A 22,780-nucleotide genomic window follows, 5' to 3' on the forward strand; every position below is an offset into this window, starting at 1 on the left:
CAAACTTGCTGAGGGTGCACTCAATCTAACTATCCATGTGGCTGACAAAGACTTTGAAAAAATGAATGCCATGGGCCTTTTCCTGTCTTACGTTCAGTTACCTCACTGAGGTCAAACAACCTATGCAAATAGCAACTGGTAATTTCATCTCAGTGGCCACCAATATTGGGCCTTGACTCTGTGCACTCATATTCTGTACCTTAAAATGCAAGCAGGCCATCAATGTGGCCTATGTCATGCTGTATTTTTTTCCCCAGAGAAAAGTACTTCCTGTTATATATATCTCTAAAGAAACAGGGCTAATTTATAATGGTGAATACAGTGAAAAATACACAATGAAACAGGTAGTTTTATCAAGACAGTACTTAAAACAATTTCTGTCTTAATTATCACATTCTCGTTGTATCTAACCTCCCTAGGGATCTTTTCTAAATACACTACAGACTCTTCCTGCTTTCCTTTTACTTTATGGCACTGTATTTGAAACAGGACACTATTTCATCAAAATAAGCCAGTTTAAAGGGAAACTAAACAAAAAACCTACAGGCCGAAATAGGATCGTAGTAAAGTAAAATGAACAAATTGGTAGCAGATTCATCTTCATCATTACAGCCTCTTTGGGCAGCAGAGAAAATTGTGGGGAGAAGTTGGTTTTGCTTTCCTCTTTACAAACCAAATGCAAAAATATGTTTTGAAAAATACCATTCTCACAAAAAGGCTATGACTGTTGAGTAACAGTCTATATAACATACTTATGCTCCTTGTAGTTAGACACTAAAAATTAGCTCTGTGGAACAGTCAATACTTCATTTCAAACTCTTTTCATTACTACACACAACTGGCATATGAAAGCAAAGAAAAGCTTTCACAAAGCACTTATGCTGTTCTCACTGTTCTAGTATCATGCAAGACAGCAAAAGGAGGTGTGGTAAGTTTTAGGAGAATGTGTTGGATAACCAAAACTTTACATTTTTACTCACAAAAACACTAAACAGTTAGTGTTAATCTCTCTAAACAAAATAATTTCTCTCAATAAAGCAGGTCTGGTGTTCAAAGCTCTTTGCAAGTTGTGACAAAGGAGCTTATTTGGTGTTTGTAAAACAGAATGAGCCTCTGAATTAACAAAACACACAAGTAGAACCACACATGGGGTTAGCTATACCATAAACCTGATGATGTGCAGAGGGAGCCTGGATTAGCAAAACATTCCCACAGTCAGCAAACCACACTGGTATGATTTATTAGCAGCTGAAGCAGCTCTGAGGTGGTAGGCGGTATAGTCTATAGAATAGTGCCACTGGAAAAAATTAAAATGCCAGAAGAAGAGATCTTTAATTTCTAACTGCAACACTGACTTATTACCTGACATCTAACGAAGCACTTCCCTGTTCTATAATTTCCTTAACACTGATCAGAGACTTAATCCCAAAAACTGTATTTAAACTGATAGGTAAAAAATTGTAAACAATCCTGGAGTGAATCCAGAGGAGGGCCTTGAAGATGATCTGAGGGCTGGAGCACCACTCCTGTGAAGACAGGCTGAGAGAGTTGGGGATGTTCACCCTGGAGAAGAGAAGGCTCCAGGCTAACCTTACTCCAGCCTTCCAGTACCTGAAGGGGGTCTACAAGTACGCTGGAGAAGGACTTTTTTGCACAGGCACATAGTGATAGGACAAGGAGCAATGGCTTTGACCTGAAAGAAGGTAGGTTTGGATTAGATAGAGGGAAGATGTTCTTACTGTAGAGGTGTGAGACTCTGGATTAGGTTGCCCAGAGAAGCTGTGGATGCCCAACTGTGGCAATGTTCAAGGCCAGGTTGGGGGAGGGAGGCACTTTGAGCAACTTCCTCTAGTGGCAAGTGTCCCTGCCCACAGCAAGGGGTTGGAACTACGTGATCTTTAAGGTCCCTTCCAACCTGAACCATTTTATGGTTCTATGAAATCGGAGTATCATTATTACAAAGACCTTCATAAAAGCATGTCTTAACATATGATTAGACTTTCACAGAGCTTTTTTACCATTTAGAAATGCTGCATTAAATTCAAAAAGCTGTGTGGCCAAATGCATGGACTGCTGAAGACACCTCCAGACCACTGCCCCTTGAAGACTTAACTAATGCCTCACTTACATCAGTTCAGAATGCCTCTTACTCTTCCCATAAAGGCTAATTAAGGTGAAGATGAGAAAAAATTAGAGGAAAAAGGTGTTAAATGCTTCAGGTGAAATGCCTGACACTTAGACGTTTCAAGGAACTGCAGATCTAGAATCATACCCCTGTGGCTGTAGAGCCCATACTGATGACATACATGATGTACCTTAAGCACACAATGAAACATACTAGTTCTAGATCTGTAAGAGGAAAGCATAACTCAGTAATGTGCCTAATGCTGATCCAGCCCTGAATGGTTTAAATATGCTTTTGTATTTTAAATTAAAGTAGCTATAGGTTTGTGTGCGCTGCCTCTTTTAAATGAAGGCAAATGGAGAAAGGCATCCAACCTTAGGTATATAGCTAAGGCCTTAGTTATACAGCCAAAGAAGAAGAGAGCAACCTGTTCATCATTTCAGATGTTTACCGTCTGGGCACTACTGCTTTCTGAACCATCTTTACCCCACCACTTTCCCACCATCTTTGAGTTCAGGAAAGGTGCCTCAAGTTGCACACTCCCTCATTGCAAACTAAATCCTAACTGTTTCGGTCAACTATCAGTTCCTTTGATCTATGTTCATACTAGTCTGCTGCCTATGTTTTAACGCTCATCTTTCACTACCTTGTGATCAGTATGGCTGCATCAACTGAAGACATGTCTTCTCCCCAGCTTGTTGACATTTCTAAGTGTATATCATTCTTCTTGCCAAATTCTTCATGTTGCCATTTACAAAAGCTTTCCAGCATTTTTTCCCCATGATGTCCAATATACATATCTGCCTGGAAATAAAGAACAATTCACATTATTAAAATTATGATTCTGCAAATAGAATTCAGAACCTTTTTCATCTGAGTCAGCAAAAATACTCTGGGTTTTATAACATAATATAATTACAGCAGAATGACAAACTTTAGGAGCAGAGACCACCTTTTTCTCATGTTAAAGTTATAAATCATGACAGTGCATTGAGAAGCATACATGCATCTGTTCACCTGAACTCTTGTCTTATTTATTTCCTGATTTTTCACTTTCCATAGTGAAGAAAAGAATAATGATGTGAAGATCCAGAATTTGAACATGAAATGAGACTTCTCCAACTGCTGAGAGGAACTGAAGAAAGAAATACTTTCTTATTCACTGGAAAAATATAATATTCTAAAATTAGAACCATGGATAAGGGAATTCCTCTTTCTTATGAACTAACTAAAGGATTTGCATTTTGTAGAAAAAAACCCCAATAAATCAAGTTGATGTTGTCCTGAGATATGACATACAAACTACAGATTTATAGAAAATCTCTGTCAATATATCAACAGACTTGCCTGTCTTCAGAATGAAGAACAAGAATGGAGAAGATGTCTGAAAGGTGTAAAAGAATAATGCTGTATCATGGCACCTTTTTTTTCTGTCTAGGGATTAGCCAACAAAGATCATCAATCCTCTTTCTCCTGTCCATTGGTTTTAAGGGAGATGATTTTTGTATTGAGCTACGGGAATGCACGAAAAGCAGAGCAGAAACAGATTTTGTTAGGATCTACCTGATTTCCACAAAGAAACTTTGACTGACTTTTGACTGTAAGCACAGAATAGTCTTGATACATGCAGTACATGAATTAGGAGAAGTTAAATCTTTATTGAGGCTGTGCACCAGAGAAAAGCACTAAGTAATGCTCGAAACCTAACTGAGAAAATTTGTTAGCCATTCAAGTCGGTGAATATTGCAAGCCTTTGTGGAGCAACAAGCTAAGTAGCATTACCCTCTACAGGCCTAGACAAAGATAATAAATACTTACGGGAGTCTTGTGAAGGAGGACAAGCTTAGTCACACGAAGATTTACTTGTAGTCCAAGACTCTTGTGCTGGAAAAGGTTAAAAACCTAAGATAAAAAACAGCAAATAAAAACATGTGCCTGCATTGCACACAACAAATTGTAGACTAAATATCACAGAACCTCAAAGAACCTAAAAATTTTATCATATTCTACTGTGACTGCTTTAATTTTCCATAATTTGAAGAGAACATTAAGCTAATGTACAGTGTTGTTCTTCTGAAGGGAAAAGAGCCTAGGCACTGTTCATTGTGGGAGAACAAAAAAAGACCTTTTCCCCTCAATAGCCATGACCACTTTATAAATTGTACCCTGTTTCTCCAAATATTTACACATGCATTTAATACTGCTCACATGAAAATTTCTGGTCAGTTTAATCCATGATCATGGCCCAAGCTGTCTGGCAAACCTCTAACTCTAACTTTCTAACTCTTCCTAGCATTCAGAATAAAGTTTATATTAATTGTTGTCTACATTAATTGTTCATTTATTCTCCTTCTTTAGAATATTTCCTTGATTCTATGATTACAGATGCTAGTTTTCACTGCTTTATGCACCAAATGAGTGCACTACAGTTTCAGATGGAGCTGGAAACAGATGTAATTGTCCAAGCCCATTACTCTTTCATTTTTTTTCAGTCACTAATGATCACACAATCCTTCTCAACAACAATGCCATGTCTTCATAACAAGCACAGATCACCAAAAATATCCAATACCCCAGACTTTCCAACACCACCATGAGCTTCCGACCAAAAAGTCATCTTGCTCTCTCACTTTCAGGCTTCCCTGAAGATGCATGACCAGACAGCACAAACAAGTCTACAGCACCATGGTTTTATGTTGCAAAACATATGGAGTAAGTCTTGACAGACTGCTGATGGTCAGGTACTGACTGTCTCTTACAGGTACTCAGACAGAATCATTAGAAGGAGCAATGAAATCAATCTGCAGTGCATTGTTGGCAAAACATAAAAATTAATTTTTAATTTCCTACCATGTTTAAGATGGTTAGAATAAATCTTCTGGCAGCATCTGTTCCATGATACAAAACCATAGCTGGATCTGCCACCACAACAGTTTCTATGTTGTACTCCTGAGGTAACTTGTAGGAGTATCGCTTTCCTCTTCCGCTTTCTGATACTTTTTGATTCTTGGATTTTCTTTTATCTGTAATATAAAACAGGGCTTGGGAAACTCATCTTTCAAACTACTCCTAGAGTGCTTTTTAGAATTTGTTACTCTTGGTTATGTTATAATTCTGATTATATGGAATGTAATAGCTATGAACTTTATTTACCACTGCCACTGCTAAGGTTTGTACTAAAGGCCTGTGCTACGTATAAATCTAAGTTCACACCAAGAAAATGGGAATTTATTCATCTGTCCTAATAAAGTCAGAAGGATTCTTTGCCTCCTTTCACCTGGCATTTGTATAAAAGAGTGTGCCTCTCCTAGTCTGGTTTGTGGGGGAAAACTAAACCCATGCTGGGTCTGAAAGAAAAACAGTCCCACTGACATTGCAGAATTGTTAACTGCCCATCTTCGTAAGTCACAGAGAAAACATCTTGATGCAATTACATCTTAGCATATAAGATGAGAAATACAGATTTGCCACAAATTCAGTATTATGAAAATACACGGAATAATTCAGTGATTTGCAAAGATGAAAGAATATTTCAGATAAATGACAGAGAATGACATGCAGCATAAAGGTTTGCTCGAAACAAAAAAGTGAAGTCTTACTGACATGACTTCAAAGTCAGTGTTGCTGTCATTACAAGCAGCTAAACTAAAATAACAAACCAAAACCTACGGAAAACTCCAAATCAAAAATATATTGCAATTATGGCAACATAAAGGTTATAGATCTTGTTAATTTTAAGTTTACCCTCCTAAAACAGAACAAAATCCCCATTACTATCACAATACATATGGAAAAAGAAAAACTAATTACACAGAAACAGTTCAAGTCAGAAGGTGGTCAGATATACATATAGCAGTTAGCAATGACATTTTAAATAATCTAATTTAAAATAAAACATAAAATGAAACTCCTTGTTTAATAGCTAAGTTTGGTTAGATTCTCATGAGAGGATGTAGAACTTCTAGGACTGATCTCGTTCAAGTAACTGAAATCAAGTGAAACTTTTTTCAGCATGCACAATGGAATACTGGTCTCTCTGTTTCCAACAAAAGCAATGCTTGAGGTGACAATTATAACACTTGTTCAAATATTCAGAAATTTTGAGGAAATGTTTTGCAATTAATCAATCTCATCTTTAACAGGAAAGTTTCTGTGGTACATTTAATATCACATGACTTCTCTCCAAAAAGTAAGTCACTCTTCAGCACAGTGCTAAACCTATGCCTTAAAAGTCAATGAACTTACAATTTTAATTTAAAATATAAGATACCAGTGGAAGAGGGATGTCTGATGTAAATGTATGTGTAATTTAGATTTAATATACATATAATGTAGATACATACTTTTCAACATAACAAGTATAAAGTATGCATGCCAAAAGGTTGTCCATATTTTCCTGTAATCATTTGTTAAAGTTTATATATGTGAGTGATTTGGTCCACCCCATTACATGTTAGAAGGACTGACTCCTATATAACTGGTGACAATGTAAGACTTAGTACACTGCTAAGCATACATGTTTTCTAAAAGAAATTTATTTCTCCAGAAATAAATACTTGGTGTTTGATTGCCTAGAAGTAGAAACAGCTTATAAATTCATAAGCTGCCTAAAATTAATTTCAAAGTCTCTCATTTTGATCCTTCAGACACTTGCTTAGCCTTATAACTTCTGCTTGTCGCTAGCTTTACTTGTGCTTGCTAACTGTGGATCTACAGGCTAGTTTATAAAACATTACGTGTGTTTTCATCAGTCTTTTGAGGATAATTTCTAATGAAACTTCAGTGTCAGTATTTGTGCCAAACCTCCCACACCCTGTAAGTTATACAACTATGACTTACCACACAAACATCTGATGCTGCAAGAGTAAGCTATAGATCTAAGTTTAAACAGTAAACTCATTTGGGTTATTAGATCTCTCACCAGCCATCTGGTCAATCTGCCTTCCTTCTAGGCACAGTGATTGATTACAGTGCAGTTTCCAGCAACACAGTTTATTCATTGTTCACTTCTTTGTAAAAAACAGCAGCTAGTGGTTGAAAACTTTAAATTTAGTATTACCATGGCTGTTCAGACCAGTCTGTTAACACACCTCCATAAAAGTTATAGCTAGTAGTGACTTTTTATTCAGAACTGACAGTAAGCAGTCCACAATAAAATGCAGCATTGTGCTAAACACTAAGGTCACTGCAGTCCCATAAACTGCCAAAACCTCCATCTTTCGGGATTGCAGCGGATGAGAAGACTACACAGCTCTGTAGACAAGCTGTCTGCCAGGGGCTGTGCCCATCTTTTGCCTTAGATATCTGTCCCATTAACAAAGCAATGGACAATCTGTTCTTGGCCAGCCAACCTTTTCCAAATTGCTGGCAGAAATCCTTACCACGAGATCTCATTTATCTGAAAATTGTAGCTCTTCCCTAAGACCTTTAAATTAATGGAATTAGTAATTTTGGTATTCAAACAATTGCCACAACTGCTGCCAGATAGCAGGCAAAACAGGCTTTAGGCAAAAACACTTGTTTCTTTACATACTTATAAAGAAGCTAAAATTACATAGAACTGGTCATTATTGAAGGCACAGTATGTGAAAGATAACAACTCTTGCAAAAGTACACCTACAACAATAATGCATGTGCTAGCAAGATGTAAATCAGATTAAAGACGCAAAAATTCACATTAAAAACTTAATTACATTGTCAAAATAAAAAATAAATGTCACATGAGGGGTCTGTGCAATAAGGCTTCTACGTTTTGTGCAACTATGGAAAATATTAAGAATTTATTACTTAAACTCAGTTGACTGAAAGGAAAGACAGGAATACTCCAGTACTCCAGTAAGATGGCTAAAAATACTGCAGCAAGTACATTTGACATTCAATAGGCAATTAAGGAAAACAAGAAATGTTAACAAAACAACAATCCAACCCAAAAAAGCTAAAAGATTAAAATCCAGCTACTATAATCACAGAATGCATAATGCATCTGAGTGAACATTAAGAGGCTGTGACTACAGGACCTTTGGACACCTACAAGTCCTCAGGCACAAAAGTACTTCCTGAGTATATTCACATGAGGCCCAGACTACAAAGCAATCACCATCAGCCTTTCTTTTCCCATGGAAAACAAATGGGTTCCCTAGTCACATGGAAATCACAGTATTTTGTCTAGGTAGAGAATATTCAGGAGGTTAAGAAGCCATGAGCTATACCTCCTCTGTAGTTTGAACAGGGATTTAAATGTCTTTATTAAGAGTAACAAATTTTTCTGGCCCAAGGTAAGGAAACAAGCATCTCAAGTAGCATCAGTCTGCATCTAGTGCAATCTCACAGACCCAAATCTATGACCAAGATTGTCTGTGCATTTTATTTCATGACTATCACAAGGAAACAGGCTGTAGGGCAAGAATCAACACAGCTTTCCCAGCTGACTGACCTGTCTACATCCCACAAAGTAAAACTTCTGCTTTAGATTCAGTAAAAATCTGGAGGCTTTTTCCTGCAAAATTGCATTGCTCTAAGGGGAGAAGCACACTCGTAACTCAGAACAGTATATTGTATATTGTTTATTGCTAGAATAGAGACATAAGGGGAGGCTTCTAGACTCATAAATTCAGCAGGGATTCAAAATTCACATCTACCATATCCTGGATAAAAGCTCTCACTGACTAGTCTGTGTGAATAGGAATGACCACCTGAGAAGAGGTTTGTTTTTTTCTGAAATCTGACCATGAGTTAGATTCACCATACAAACAACTTCAGTCTGGAACAAATGTTTCAGATTAGGTAGAAGGAAAAGCACTTAGCTTCCCAATGTGGCCCTTTGCTCTAATCACAACTGCTTCTCGCACATTTTTTTTCTGTAGCACACTTCTGAACTGGTTGCTTTTAAAGGTTTCATGGGCCATGTGTGAAAGAAAGGTGTGGTATGTAAGGTCTGTGTATGTGCAACTGGATCACACATGTAAATAAATCATACACACTTTCAACAGAAGAATATTTTGATTCATGCACACTATCACCAATCAAGAAAGCATCTGCTTCTGTTAGTATGATTCTCTCCCTCCCCTAATTAATAAGAAAACCACCCCATTCACAAAAACACGTTCTTTGTTCTCTGCAAACAAGTTTGGCTGCATAGCAACTTTCAATCCAGCCCTCAAGAGTAACGGACAACAAACAATACCTTCTTTGATTGCCTCTGCTAGTTCTCCATGAAAAGCTATTTCCAATAGTGATCCTTCAACACCTCCAGCACAGCCATTCATTCCTTCTGATAATTACAATTCGTCATTGGCAATACATATTTGCTTGATAAGTAGCCAGTCTTTGAGATCAATTTGGATCAAGACCAGCAGCACAAATAGCTGCGCACTTGTTTTGATGCACAAGTACTGTAGAAGCAAGAGATCTGGTTGTAAGATAGGTCCATATTGCTGAGAACTTGCTGTGTCACAGAGATAATAGTTGCTCTGTGTCATTATGCGTCAACTCTACCAAAGGCAGCTGGGCATAACCCAAGCCTATCTCAGAGACCCATATACTCATCTGTTTCATATTTGTTTAATTGATCCACGTAGTTTAGGGTTTAACTTAGAATTCTCAAATATTGATGTAAAACCTTATCTTTGATGCTTCAGCCCACCTTTAAGGCTGTACTTGTACTGCAAATATTTTGGTGATATTAGCTAACTTCCATGTCACACCAGCAAATTGCTCCCAGCATAGACAGAGCTTTCAAGCATGTAACTTACTGCAGTCCTGCTTAGTAAAATAACCTCTCAAAGCAGAATGAGGGACTGGTCTTCCTACTACAACAGCATCAGTTATAAATTTCAGATATTTATATCCCCCTGGCAATAGGTTTATGCCAGAAGATGCTCATCAGTTATGCACAGTTTGAGGTATTTTGACATTTCAAAGCTGGTAGTAGAGATTATGAAATTTATTTCAAACAAATATTTGAATGTCTGTTGACAGATTATTTGCAACAAGTTGGGGCCTTGAGCATAAGATTATTACAACAGAATAAGATGACTTTCCCATTTTAGAGCATAAGAGAAAGTGAAAGGATATCTGGCAATGAACATCACAGAAATATAATGTCCTTACAGAAGAGTTTGCATCTTTAAGTCATTTTCACACCCAACATGGTTTGCTGTTTGTCAGCTGCTCCTCTCCCCCTTACACAGTGAACACACCATGCATACTTTTCATTTTCCCTTTCTCATTCCCAAACACAAGCAGGTATGAATACTCTAACTCACTTAGCACTAATACAGAAGAATAAACAGCTTTACTTTATGTGAACAATACAGAAAATTTCACTTTTAGATAAGCAGTGACAATGTAATACAGTGCCAAGAAGAGTAATACAGAGCCTGCTGGAGGAAGTTACATGTAATTCATTCAGCCCCTCTTAATACATACAAAAAGAGACTTGCTTTGCTAATTTGTCTTTGATTTCAAACTGTGGATGGATGCCTACCTACAAAAACAATGCTTCCAAAATGGATAAAACCCAAGACAAAGTCTGCCACATTTACTCTGTAATATAAAATGGACAGAGCAGTATAAATGTTCAGGAAGGATCACATAGCCACAGAGAAGCTGAGGCTGAAAGTTATCTCCAGGGGGCAACTAGTCCAACCTCCTGGTTCAGTCAGTGCAAGTATGAAAGTAAGACCAGCTCTCATAGAGCAATTTCCAGCATATTTTTAAAATAAATGTCTGAGGATGCAGACTCCATAGCCTCTCTAGGCAACCTCTTCCAGCACTAAGCATTCTTACTGAGACTTTTTTCCCCCTTATGCAAACTGAAATTTCCTTGAATGCAACTTGAAACTGTTGACTGTCACAGCATACCTCTAAGGAGTGTCTGGCTTCATTTTCTCTCTGCAGCCCCTTAGGCATCAGAAAACTGCAACTGCGTCCTTCCTTTTACCTTTCCTTACCTATTTGAAATTATTCAGTTTCTTCTGCTTCACCTCAAATGTCACATAATCCAGCTCCCTAGTCATGTCAGTGCACCTCTGCCATTTCTTTCCACTTTGCCAGTGTCTCACTTCTATATGAAAAACGTGCCAACAAATGGGCACCCATTCTGGTTTATTTCCTCAGAGAAAAGTAATTTCTCACAGCAACATTAGAAACATCAGTTCATGCTGGGGCCAAAAGACTGAGATGTCCTCTATCCTTTGAGAAAGGGGAGCTGATGAAGCAGGAACAATCAACTGTCATCTTTCACAAAAGACATTTTCCCCTTCCCTGCTGAAAACAATTAAGACATCACTATGTACCAAATTTTTGCTGAAACACTTCTACTTCAACAACTTCTTCTACCTGCCATTGAGAAAGAAAAGTCAGGATTGTTTCATACAGTTCTTCGAAGTGTCAATCATATAACAAGAACACTTACGAAAATCATTTCAATTCAGTCTCAGACCCATTTGGAAGCTCAAGAGCTATTGCTAACCTAAACCAGGATGAACTCTGCCAGTGTTTTAAAACAGAAAATTAAGTACAACCACTGCACATAGTAATAAAGCAACTATAATGACAAAGAGGGACAAGAAATAGACTGTAATTATTAAGTTGAAATAAGAAAAAAATTATCTAAAAGTTTCTACTTTCAAAGACAAGTGGATATTAAGAAGCAGTGTCTATTCCTCAATGGACAGTTTCCTCTTCCAACAAATGGGACTGCAGCCTCAGCATGCCAGCTCCAAAGTCCACCATATCACACCGCTACAAAAATAATTAGATATGCTTTTGTTGCAGGTTGTTCTTAACTACTATCTACCTATCTTAAAAACACATATGCTACATTAGAACTTGTCAGTTAGATATGTATTTTACCTGTAACAACACCACAGTACTGATTCTGAGAAGTTGCTTTTTCAGTAATTTTCTCCTCAACGGACCTTTTTCGTCTGTACACCCTGTGTGCATGACCTGTCACAGCCAAAGTGCGATTGAGTGGCTCAATAAATATGAAGTCCTCATTAATCTGTATAAACCCCATCTGCAAAGGAAAACAAAAGGAACACATAAGATATGAATTTATTAAGGTGTGCACAGTCCTGCAGAAGAAAAGCCCCACAAAACTCCATTTAAGAAAATACTTTGATTTAGTTACCTTATGAGCAAAGTGAGTACCTTTATGTTTTACAAGCTTTCTACTTAAATGACCTAGAATAAATTTAATTTATTTCGACTAAATCTGGGTGGGTGGGTGGCTACATGCCAGTAGAGCATGCACAGTAAAAAATATGGAATGTTAAAAGTTTGCTTTGGGAGACCCATGAGGTCATTTGAATATGTACAGCATGTACAGAAAATTCTATAAACTGGGTTTATTACTCTGTGTATTACCATATTTTTAGCTAACTATATTTAATGAAATAACAGGTACAATTTAGGGCACAAGAATACATCCTGAACAAATATGAAGAAGGAAAATACATCATGTGGCACTTCTTTTACACTTTTCCAAATTGTAAAAAAAAGTAAAGTATAAAACAAGCCAGCAATACTTCCTTGGTTGGCAGCAGTTTCACCAGAAAAATATTTTAATACAGTTGTTTCATTGGTTAGCTCCTCCACTGTTCCAACATATTTATACCACAAACATAAATGAAAAGTTAACACACCAGATGGATATCTAATATTACAAGAGCATGGCCAAAGTTTAAAAAAATGCAATAAAACACATATATATAAATACCACACAAATCTAATTCAGATCAAATTGTTAAGCTGTCAACACACACAGGTTCCTATTAAGCAGAAAGCTGCAGACAGCAAGGTTTGGGGGGGGTGGTTTCCCACATCAGCAAGACTGATAGTTAACTTCCTCATTTTCTAAACTTAAAAAACCCATTAAACAGTTCTGCTACAGAAACACAGCAATGTGATACATCTGGCTGACGGAAGCAAAGAGCTCTTCTGTATGTTTCTATATAGCAGCAACAAAGAGAAACAATAATTTTGTTTGCACTGAAATTATGTAGGTGCCATTATCACATTGGATATCCTGACTGACTTATCAAAAAAATAATCCTACCCAAGCAAGAAAACAAAATCAAATTTTATATGTGGTGCAAAATACAATTTCCTTCAAATGTAAGTGGGTATTACTTTAAAAAGAAAAAATACAACACAATCTCTCTACACAATAATGTGAACAAATGTAATTAATTTTTCAATCCACTACACTAGCTACAGAATATTGAACAAATGTTGAAAGGTCATCATCAACACTGTATCCGAACATAAAAGTATCTGGGTATATGGCTGTTGCTTTTCCTTTTTGCACTTACTTTGTAGGTTCACTTTATCTTCATTATGAGCTTTAAATGTTATACATTAACTTACGTTATGTGATACTTATGTATCACTGGGTACTTCGTGCACACCTACAAGATACTACTTCTATGTACTAGCAAAATGCTATTTTTAAATAACAAATGACTTTTCTAATATAAATTACAAATGATGTGAAATGAACTTTTATTTAAAAGCATAGTTCTCAAATACTAATAAAATGCATGAACGATTTTTCATTTGATTTTTATGTTTAATGCTGAATTTCACACAGGCACAGACTTTTTATTTCTTGTTATTAATTATTTAGCCTATGAAAGATACTGAAAACTCTGGATATAGAACCGGAATAGCAGCCCATTAGGTGGTTCTTGGAGTTAGTCCTGTCCTACAGAACACAAGACTTTAGTTCCCCTTGAACAAAGACTCAGTCATAGAACATTTGTTGTATTTCTTCTGCCTTCATTCTCTTTGCTGGAAAATGAAACCAGGGCTTTAAGATGATGTTCTTCAGATCGCCAACTAGACATACTGAGAAGCTGTGTCAGGACCATTGACATTTAACGTTTTCTTTCAGCTTCTTGCATAAACTGAATTTTAATTCATTGGTAGAGAAATCCAAAAATTATTGCCAGTTTCCTAAGTCAGAAGTTAAAAAACTGAACAGTGATTTAAAGTTATACATATGCAAATGGGTGATTTTTTGACAAATCTGGATAACAGAATAATCTCTGTGATCATTCTGATTGCTCTTGAAAAAAACCCAACCAAACAAACAAACAAAAAAACCCCACCAGACTATTTCTCCATCTCTTTGACAATTTTACAGGTAGAAAAGGAAGATGAAGCTGTATCCTTGCCAACCATGTTTTATTTTCTCAAAATCATTAGAAGTGGAGTTAAGAAGATCTTCTACCATAAAAGTAAACACAGAAAACAGAGAAAATTGAAGCCATGCATTAAAGCACCACAGTTACAACATGTTTTCAGATATTGAATGCAAGACCCAATTACAGCCTTAAGATGGGTTCAAATGCAAAACTTTCATGTCATGAAAACCCACAGCATAATGAAGATTAAAAAAATTTAATAGATACACATTAATGTATCTGGGGTTGAACTGTGAGTTCTGAGGAACTGACTCATCTTCCATCACCTTCATCTGAAAAACTATCACTGCTCACAGCTGCAATTGAAAAGCCTCCAGGATTCTGGACTTGTCTCATGCAAAGGTAACACAACATGTCATTCTTTCCCCTGCACTTTCAAGTTTCTAACCTGAAATACACAAACTTAAATGTAGCACAAATATCTCAATAGACTTCAAGCCCAGCAAAATCTCATTTGGCAAAAAATTCCTCAGATTTTCTAAGTATAAACTAGGTACTTGCTCTGCATTTTATTTACTTTATGCAGTAAAGAGACACCTTAAGTATATGGAAAATTTTATCAAATGATGCGCAAATAAAACTTGACTTGCAGAAAATTGATTTATTGCCAATTAAAACAGATTTGGATAGTGGAAAACAAAGAAAAATGAAAACACCTTCCCCCACCACCTCCAGTGGCACATCCTAGGTGGGGAATGGGGGTTATGGTCAGCATGTTACAGTTTCTCCCTGGTGCTGCCTCATCTGCACTTTTTTACCCTTCCTAACTCTCCACAGGCTGCTGACCTTCAGGATAAGACTGCTCCAGCATAGGCTCTCTGGACCCTGCAATGCCCTTTGGGGCATGCCCACCTGCTCTGGCCTGGGTCTTCCATGAGAACCCCATGAGGACATGCAGTGAGGTTAGCTGCTCCAGCACCTGGCGCACCACATCTTCCTACTTCTCCTCTACTGTTCATGTATGCAAGGATGTTTCTCTCACTATTTCTCCTCACTTCTCACAGTGCTGGGCAACATTTCACCTCTTCCTTTCCTCAAGGGCACTGCTATCTTGGACGAAGAGCTCAGCTGTGCCCTTTGGTTTGTCTGCTGGGGCCCATTGGTACTGGCTGTGACTGGCACAGGACAATCCCTGATGTCATCCCACCAAGGCCATCTGTATAGGGCTACATACCTTTTCCCCACTTGCAGGTTATGACTCACATGCTCATATGGACACAGGTGTGCCTAGGAAAGGTGTTTTCCTTGAAATGAGCAGTAGATTCAAAATTTCCTAATTCTTATTTGAAGTAAATTCCCACTGTGCTACATCTTTCCTACTCTTTTGGCAGTTCATCCATTCAATAGGCATCTTAAAACAGATTTCTGGAATAAATGGATATAGAGTTGCCCTGTCAAGAATCAAACAAAAAATTTCCCTGCAGTCAACTCTTCACTGTCTTGTGAAGCAAATGCACAGAGTGTGCAAGGACAGGCTGTACAAAACTGTACTTCTTGCTCCCACCATACTGCTCAAGGCAAGTATCAATAGGAAAAAATATACTATCATTGTGCATGTATATGTACTTTCTTAAGGCACAGTCCTACCATTAAAAGAAATCCCAGAAATGACTGGATTGAATGCTACATCAACAGCTGAAAGTCAGTCAATAGTGATAACACTGACTCTGTCCCTGCTGTGATGTCTCTTAACTAGATGCAGTAGAGTGAACATGCAGGTAGAGAAAACATCTAGGAGAAGCACAGTGTTGTAGGATGTGCACAGCTGGGAAAGACAGAAGTTGCTGGCACTTACAGATTGTTTTTTCAGCCTTCAGCAATGAAGGTTCTTAAAGATGGAAAGTGGTAGTGCATTTGAATAACAAAAGTGCGTGAGGTTCTTGCACTGTTATTTATGCAGTTGCTTCAGATTCCTTTATTATTTGTGTATGAGCTGGAGTCTTTTTTTGGTTTCAGCTGAAATCTGGTTCTGATAGCACTGTTTGAATCATGATACTAGATTTAATCTGGATTTCTAAAATCATGAAGGAAAACCTTCAGAGGGGGATACTGATATACAAATTACAGATTTTGCCTCTTTACTCAGGAATAAATCTTCAGTTCAGGGACATTTGATGAACAGTAGAAAGTCTACTATCAGATTATCAATTATTTGGATAGCAGGAAACAAACGCAAATGAAAGGAATACCATCTTCTTTGCCCTTCCTTGGACTCTTTAATAGCTTTATGTCTTTCTTATACTGTGGTGCCCAAAACTGCACACTGCACCCAAGGTGAGGCAGCACCAGCACAGAGCAGAGAGGGACAATCAACTTCCTTGACTGGCTGGTGATGCTTTGCCTGATGCACCCTAGGATATGGTTGTACCTTCTGGCTGCCAGGGCACACTGATGACTCGTATTCAACTTGCCATCAACCAGAACCTCCAGGTCCCTTTCCACAGCACTACTTTTCCAGCTTCTCATTCCCCCATTTAGAGCTACATCCAGGGTTGCCCCATCCCAGGTGCAGGATCTGGCACTTGCCCTTGTTAAACTTCATACAACTGATAATTGCTCAGCCCTCTATTTTGTCTAGACCTCTCTGCAAGGTCTCTCTGTCTTTGAGGGAGATACAAAACCAGTGAAGAGTTCGAAATCGAAATCGGTCTGCGTATGCTGACACATTTCAATAGCTGCTATCATTCAATTAACCTTACTCAGCTGAGCCAGCATCTCTCAAGCTGACAGTGGAAGTGAAGTGTAAGAGGATCACAGAAAGGTCACAAATTCAAAGGAATCAGATTTGTTGAAAAAAAAAAAAGTAAAGGAGACCAATGGATACATGAACTGTAGATATTAGGTCCATCCAGAGGTTCTGTGGTCGTTAGTAATGAATTAAAATTCCAACTCAAATTCAGATAGAAATCTGAGATTAGAAGGTAAACCTCAAAGATTAGAATGTCTCTCTCTAAACTACAGCCTGCATTTCTAAGATATAAAAGACACAAAAATTTCTACCCAGCTTATTTACATATTGCCAACTTACAGAGTACAATTACTGCAAATTACATCTAGCTTTTTACATTTGTGAGGTATTTTTAATATATGTGAAAGGCATCTGCAGAAATGTGTCAGTTCTATTTAATGTATTCTTTGTGACCATCCAGGATTTTATTTGATGTTAGACAAAAATGCTACATTATAATTCATTCTAATCAGCCCATGAAGTCCACAGCCTATAATGATCAGTACTCACACCTGCAAGATAAAAACTCTTCCACTTTGGGAAATTCTCATGTACATTTGAAATAAGCTGCAACCTGCCTGCACAACTGCAATACAATGTCTTTAAAGGCAAAGGATGTATTTCACACACCTACCATAAAGTGATAAACAAAACCCCCCCCCCAGATATTACAAAATTAACATAAGCATAGATAGTTTAAACTGTGATTTTCTGAGCAGTTCAAAAAAGTTTTTAAATGCTTACAAGTAAAATTCTCATTAATAACACTAAGCTTTAAAGTAGGACAATTGATTCCAGCTTTAAAGAAAGGAAGGAAAAAGCTGCAAAGGCACATATACCCACAAAGGTCTATGTCAAAAATCTATCTGCATCACTACAATGTTATAATCTCTTTATCCATGTTTCACATCTGGTTTTTGTTTCAGCTTTGTCACTTTTATCATAGGTCCCATGGTATCTGGGTTTACCATAAAACTTCTCATCTCCCTTGCTTTCTTCTGCCTCATGGAGTTTTCAAAACCCACAGCAATCCATGCCAAAGATGAAAAGCTGAAATATTCCCCATGATACAATACACAGTCATCATAATAAATGTGTAATGATGACACCTCATTTATGTTTCGTGGAACTTATACCAAATGGGCTTTAGCCTACATGATGTATTGTTCAGATACTTTTTAATCAAGATATTACCTAAAAGGGTGTGTTATGAATTGGTACACAGTTCACAAGGGTGAACAAAAGCGTACAAAACCGTTTTTTGCTAAAGACTAGCACAAATTTCAAAGCAAGTATAGACTCCCTAGTTTCCAACGAAGTGTATTCATCTTTCATGATCATCATCTTAAGAAGATACAGGGTTTTTTGGGGATGGTAGCATTAAAATGCTGCAGTATATAGTTATACTTGCCTCTATTGCTCTTTCATAGTGTTTTATAATTATTATACACACACAGATATACACTCCTCACTCTCTGAAAAATCCACACAGATGCAGGAAAGTATTTATGTTGTCACTCAGCAGCACTCACTATGCTACTCACCATCAAACAGGTATTCTCTACATACAAAATGAAATTGCAAATAAAATACAAAAAACACATCAATTCTAAACTCTCTAATTTCTTATAAGTGCCTTTTTTTTTAGACAAGAGCACGCAATGTGCTTCCCAAATTCATGGTGGTGTTTTAAAGTCAGATAGTCAGTCACTGCTATGAGCAGCGAAAGTTATTAACCAGATGCAAGTCCAAGTGCCACATCTTTCTGTGCAATGCAACAGGCTGGTCATCAGGTTCAAGTGACCATCTCTTCACATGTCAGCTACTCTCTATTCTTGTTAATGCAAAAACCAAGTGGCTGTATACTCTTTCAGCTTATACTGTCACAGCACTATTGGAGTCCCCTGGTTCAGCTTGTGTCACTGTTTCCAGGAATGTCACTGCATTTTCAACTACAGTATAATTGACCTTTGACCTCCAGAAGAGTGTAGTAGAATTGATAAACCAATTGTAAAATGCTGAAATTATGTGTTCAAACCCCTTTTCTTATCTCCTGTCCAAGAAGATCTTGCCCTGGCTCTGGTTGGCTTAAAGGGCCAGAAGCACTTGTGACAAAGAAAAATACACCCCAATATAGGAAAAAGCTGTGTATCATATGAAGAAAAACACAACAGGAAAGGACCACTTGCTATCATAGTGAATCATCTGCAATGCTGACTGGACCCTTACACAGGCCATGCATATTATCCAGCATGAATGACACTGTCTTGAGGGAAGCACCAGCTGAGAGAACAATTGCCTAATTCCTCTAGAGATTTACCTAGCACAACAGATTGTCAGCTTTTTTATTACTGCCTCAAAACCATAAAAAGCCATTGAGTCTTCCTACTTGAGCCAGGAAAACAAACATATTTAAAGTTAATTACACATCAGTCATGAAATTGTAGATTTCCTTCTAAATTCCACTTTAGTATCAAAAACACTCATCTAAACTCAAATTACTAAATCAAATCAAATCAAATTTTCTCCTTAACTCACATGCAGCAACCATTATGCCATTATTCTCATTATACTACCTCAATTTGTCACTGCTTAAGCCCTGTAGTATGAAAAAAAATAAAGAATACGAAAGTCTAGAACAGATGATGCAAGTTGCCTCTGTATTTCAGATGTGTTAGATCTATAGATCAAGTGCAGACCCCTATGCATTCAAGATTTTCTAAAAGAGATACTTTCTTACACTTAGTATTGTAACACAGATCCTTTGTCAGATTCCTTTTCAATGTATCTCCTTGCTGTTACTGTTCATTCAAATAGTTTCAGTAGAACTGCTGCTCTGTTATTTTACTATTCTTATTTGAAATGCTTCATATTTTTATATTCTAGCAGCTGGAAATCTTTCCAATTTTCTATCTTTATTGATTTGTAGCCATTATTTTAGATCCATCTGATCCTGGGTCTACATTGCTTTCCTTATTGGTCAGCTTTCCAGGTTCCTTGATATTCACCCCAATGTTTTTATAAAATGCAATCATATTGTATTGCAGTCTGTGTTGTGTGATGATAAATACCCCAGACTTTGACTGTTGCTCGATGAAACAGGCTTTACTATTAATTATCCTTGTAGCCATAACTGAATTCTTCTCTCTGAACATCAGCAAACAGAACTGCAAGCCACATTTCAGCCACCTTTTCACTGCAAATTTGTGAAACCAGAACAAAGTTTCTGAATCCCCACTAAATGCCCTTCACCAGTTAGATGAACCGTTCATACCCATATCATGCTTGATGGCTCTTAATGATCCTATGATCAGCAAATACACAATCTTTTTTCCTCTTGTCCCTGTCTGCTAAGTCATCAGTCTATAAAGCAAATCTATAAACATATAAAAGGAGTAAGTCTCATTAGAAGACACTTACACCAGCCTTTGGTCTGCTTAATTCTCTGGTACCTCCCAGCTTTCAATTTACCACTAAAGCAAAGTCAAGTCCCCATGTGTTCCTCCTGATCTTAACTCCTGTTCATATAAAGCATCTAAGCTAGACTACAACTCACAAGCAGCTTTCCAGCTGCAGAGGGGGTTTCTTCCTTTGAAAGCACTGAATCATAAAAAAGAATACTCTCTTTATTATATAAAACATTGTCTTATCTCCTCATTAGTATGAACATCCACAATGAAAAACAAGCAGAATTTACTGGAACTCTTTCTCTCTCTCTGTCAGATAAATTTGTTAGACTGGAACTTCACAACTTTCATAGGAAGTTACACCAAAGGTACATCTTCCACTCAAAGGCAGCCAGCTTCACATGAAGTCTAAGAAGTGGGAAAGTACAGAACAACAGTCAAACACACAATAGGACCATCACGGATAACACAGTTCCTAACATTTGCTATTTGCAATTTGTTATTTTAAGGCCATGGTTACATCTGGCATTCAGCTTTTATAACAATACCTTTTTTGTCTCGATTTCCTAGATCTAACTAATTTTGTCTGTTAGTCTTTGCTGCTGCTTACATTTCCTAAGGCATAAAGCATGCAACATGTTACTAGCTAGATACAGTAGTGGAAATTGTTTCACTTAAGTAATGTGCCAAGAAGTTCGTTACAACATCATGTATAAGCTTTCATAGAATCCCCTTAAAAATCAAACAAAACAAAACAGCAAACTTTAAGAAGTAGTTTACCAAAGTTAAACATATGTTGTTCTTTTCACACATTTATTGCTTCAACAGCACATTGTAAATGGATTCCACTGTACACTCTTATTTTGGCAGCAGTAACCCTGAAATACAGTTTAATTGTAGTTTGTTTTAGTCAAATTAGTTGTGTAAAAACACTGGAAGGGGTTCAATGCTTTAAAACACATAATTCATCTCAAACCCTTTAAAATGTTACATTGAGAAGGAACAGAATGTACATAAAAATTTTAAAAATCACTTGTGCACCATTACTCAAATTTCAAAACACTAAATCTTAAAAGGACATAAATAGGACACTGGTGTTGAGAGAAACCCTATAGTTCTAATGACAACTCTTTCTGGAACAGCTACAAAATCCCTTATATACAATCACTACCTTACACAGACGGTCCCATGAACTATGTGTGTGTGTGCTGTTCTTTCTCTCCCAAGACACATGCCTAATCTGTTCCAGTTTGAGGTAACTGAAGTATCTTTAATAATAATTCACTGAAAACTACTCCCATAAGGCAATTCTAAATGCTATTTTCAAATGTTTAAAACAGAAAAGTAACAAATATGAAATATAAACTCCTAAAGCTAAATGTACTGTTTTTCTTATATAGTCTATTTTACCACAAAATAGATGGCAATCAAACCCACTGTGTCTAACTTATTCCCAAGGTGTCACACAAAGATAATTCTGTTATGTAATGACTGGCACTATAAGTACAAGCAATGTCCAGAGAAGTTAAAATTTGGGGGATTGAAGAGGTATAACCAGGCAAATGTCATCTATGAGCCAGATAAAAGCATAAAGAACAGCAACAGCCAGCAGGAGCCCCAGCATCTTTATGGAAGCCACAGAATGATGCAAATGTGGGTCTCATGGAGATACCAATCATTCCTGTGACCTCACCATATATATATAAAATATATGTATAAATATGTGCTTGTGAAGAGTTATCAGCAGGGACCTTGTGAAATTCATCTAAGATAAATGCCAAGTCCAGCCCCTGGGACAGATCCACCCACTACATCAGTATGGACTTCCAACTGGATGCATGGATGGCGTGCAGATCTGCTAAAACGGACCATTGAGGGCACTAGTGGAGCATGGAATACCACAAAGGGTCATATGCAAACTGACAAAAAGCCTAATGGGAAAATGTACATAACCCTAGAATTCTGTTCTGCTGCAATTTGGTTTTTATTCCTTAGTAACAGCTGATCTAGGCTACTGCCTGCATCAACATTGTCATCTCATCATCACACATCATCATCATCACAGAGAGAACACTGAATCATAGAATCATACTTCTCTGTGATATTTTACTAAGTGGTTAACATTCTGATCTCTAAATTCTGGTCCAATTCTATTACTTAGATTTTCTCTCTTTGCTTTAAGTTTTGAATGCTCACCTTTTTCTGTCATTAACCTGCAATTTAAATTTGGCCAAGATACTTAAGTATTCTTAACAAGCATTCCATTTGGGGATTGTTTACACATGTATATGCTGAGTACTAAAATCTG

The 22,780-nt window shown here is 37.2% G+C and overlaps 1 protein-coding gene across 1 annotated transcript in view; it reads right to left on the bottom strand.

Annotated features, from left to right (window-relative positions):
* Positions 1-2,767: 2,767 nt before the first annotated feature.
* The window catches only part of LOC103802007 (A disintegrin and metalloproteinase with thrombospondin motifs 19-like), a 35,628-nt gene continuing 15,615 nt past the window's right edge, over positions 2,768-22,780 (bottom strand). The window contains 4 exon segments of the mRNA XM_009074446.1: positions 2,768-2,929; positions 3,944-4,027; positions 4,976-5,148; positions 11,981-12,146. Of these exon segments, the coding sequence (XP_009072694.1) occupies positions 2,768-2,929; positions 3,944-4,027; positions 4,976-5,148; positions 11,981-12,146 (585 nt within the window).

The sequence above is a fragment of the Acanthisitta chloris genome, unplaced genomic scaffold (assembly GCF_000695815.1).
Source record: "Acanthisitta chloris isolate BGI_N310 unplaced genomic scaffold, ASM69581v1 scaffold16525, whole genome shotgun sequence".
NCBI classification, from domain to species: Eukaryota; Metazoa; Chordata; class Aves; order Passeriformes; family Acanthisittidae; genus Acanthisitta; species Acanthisitta chloris.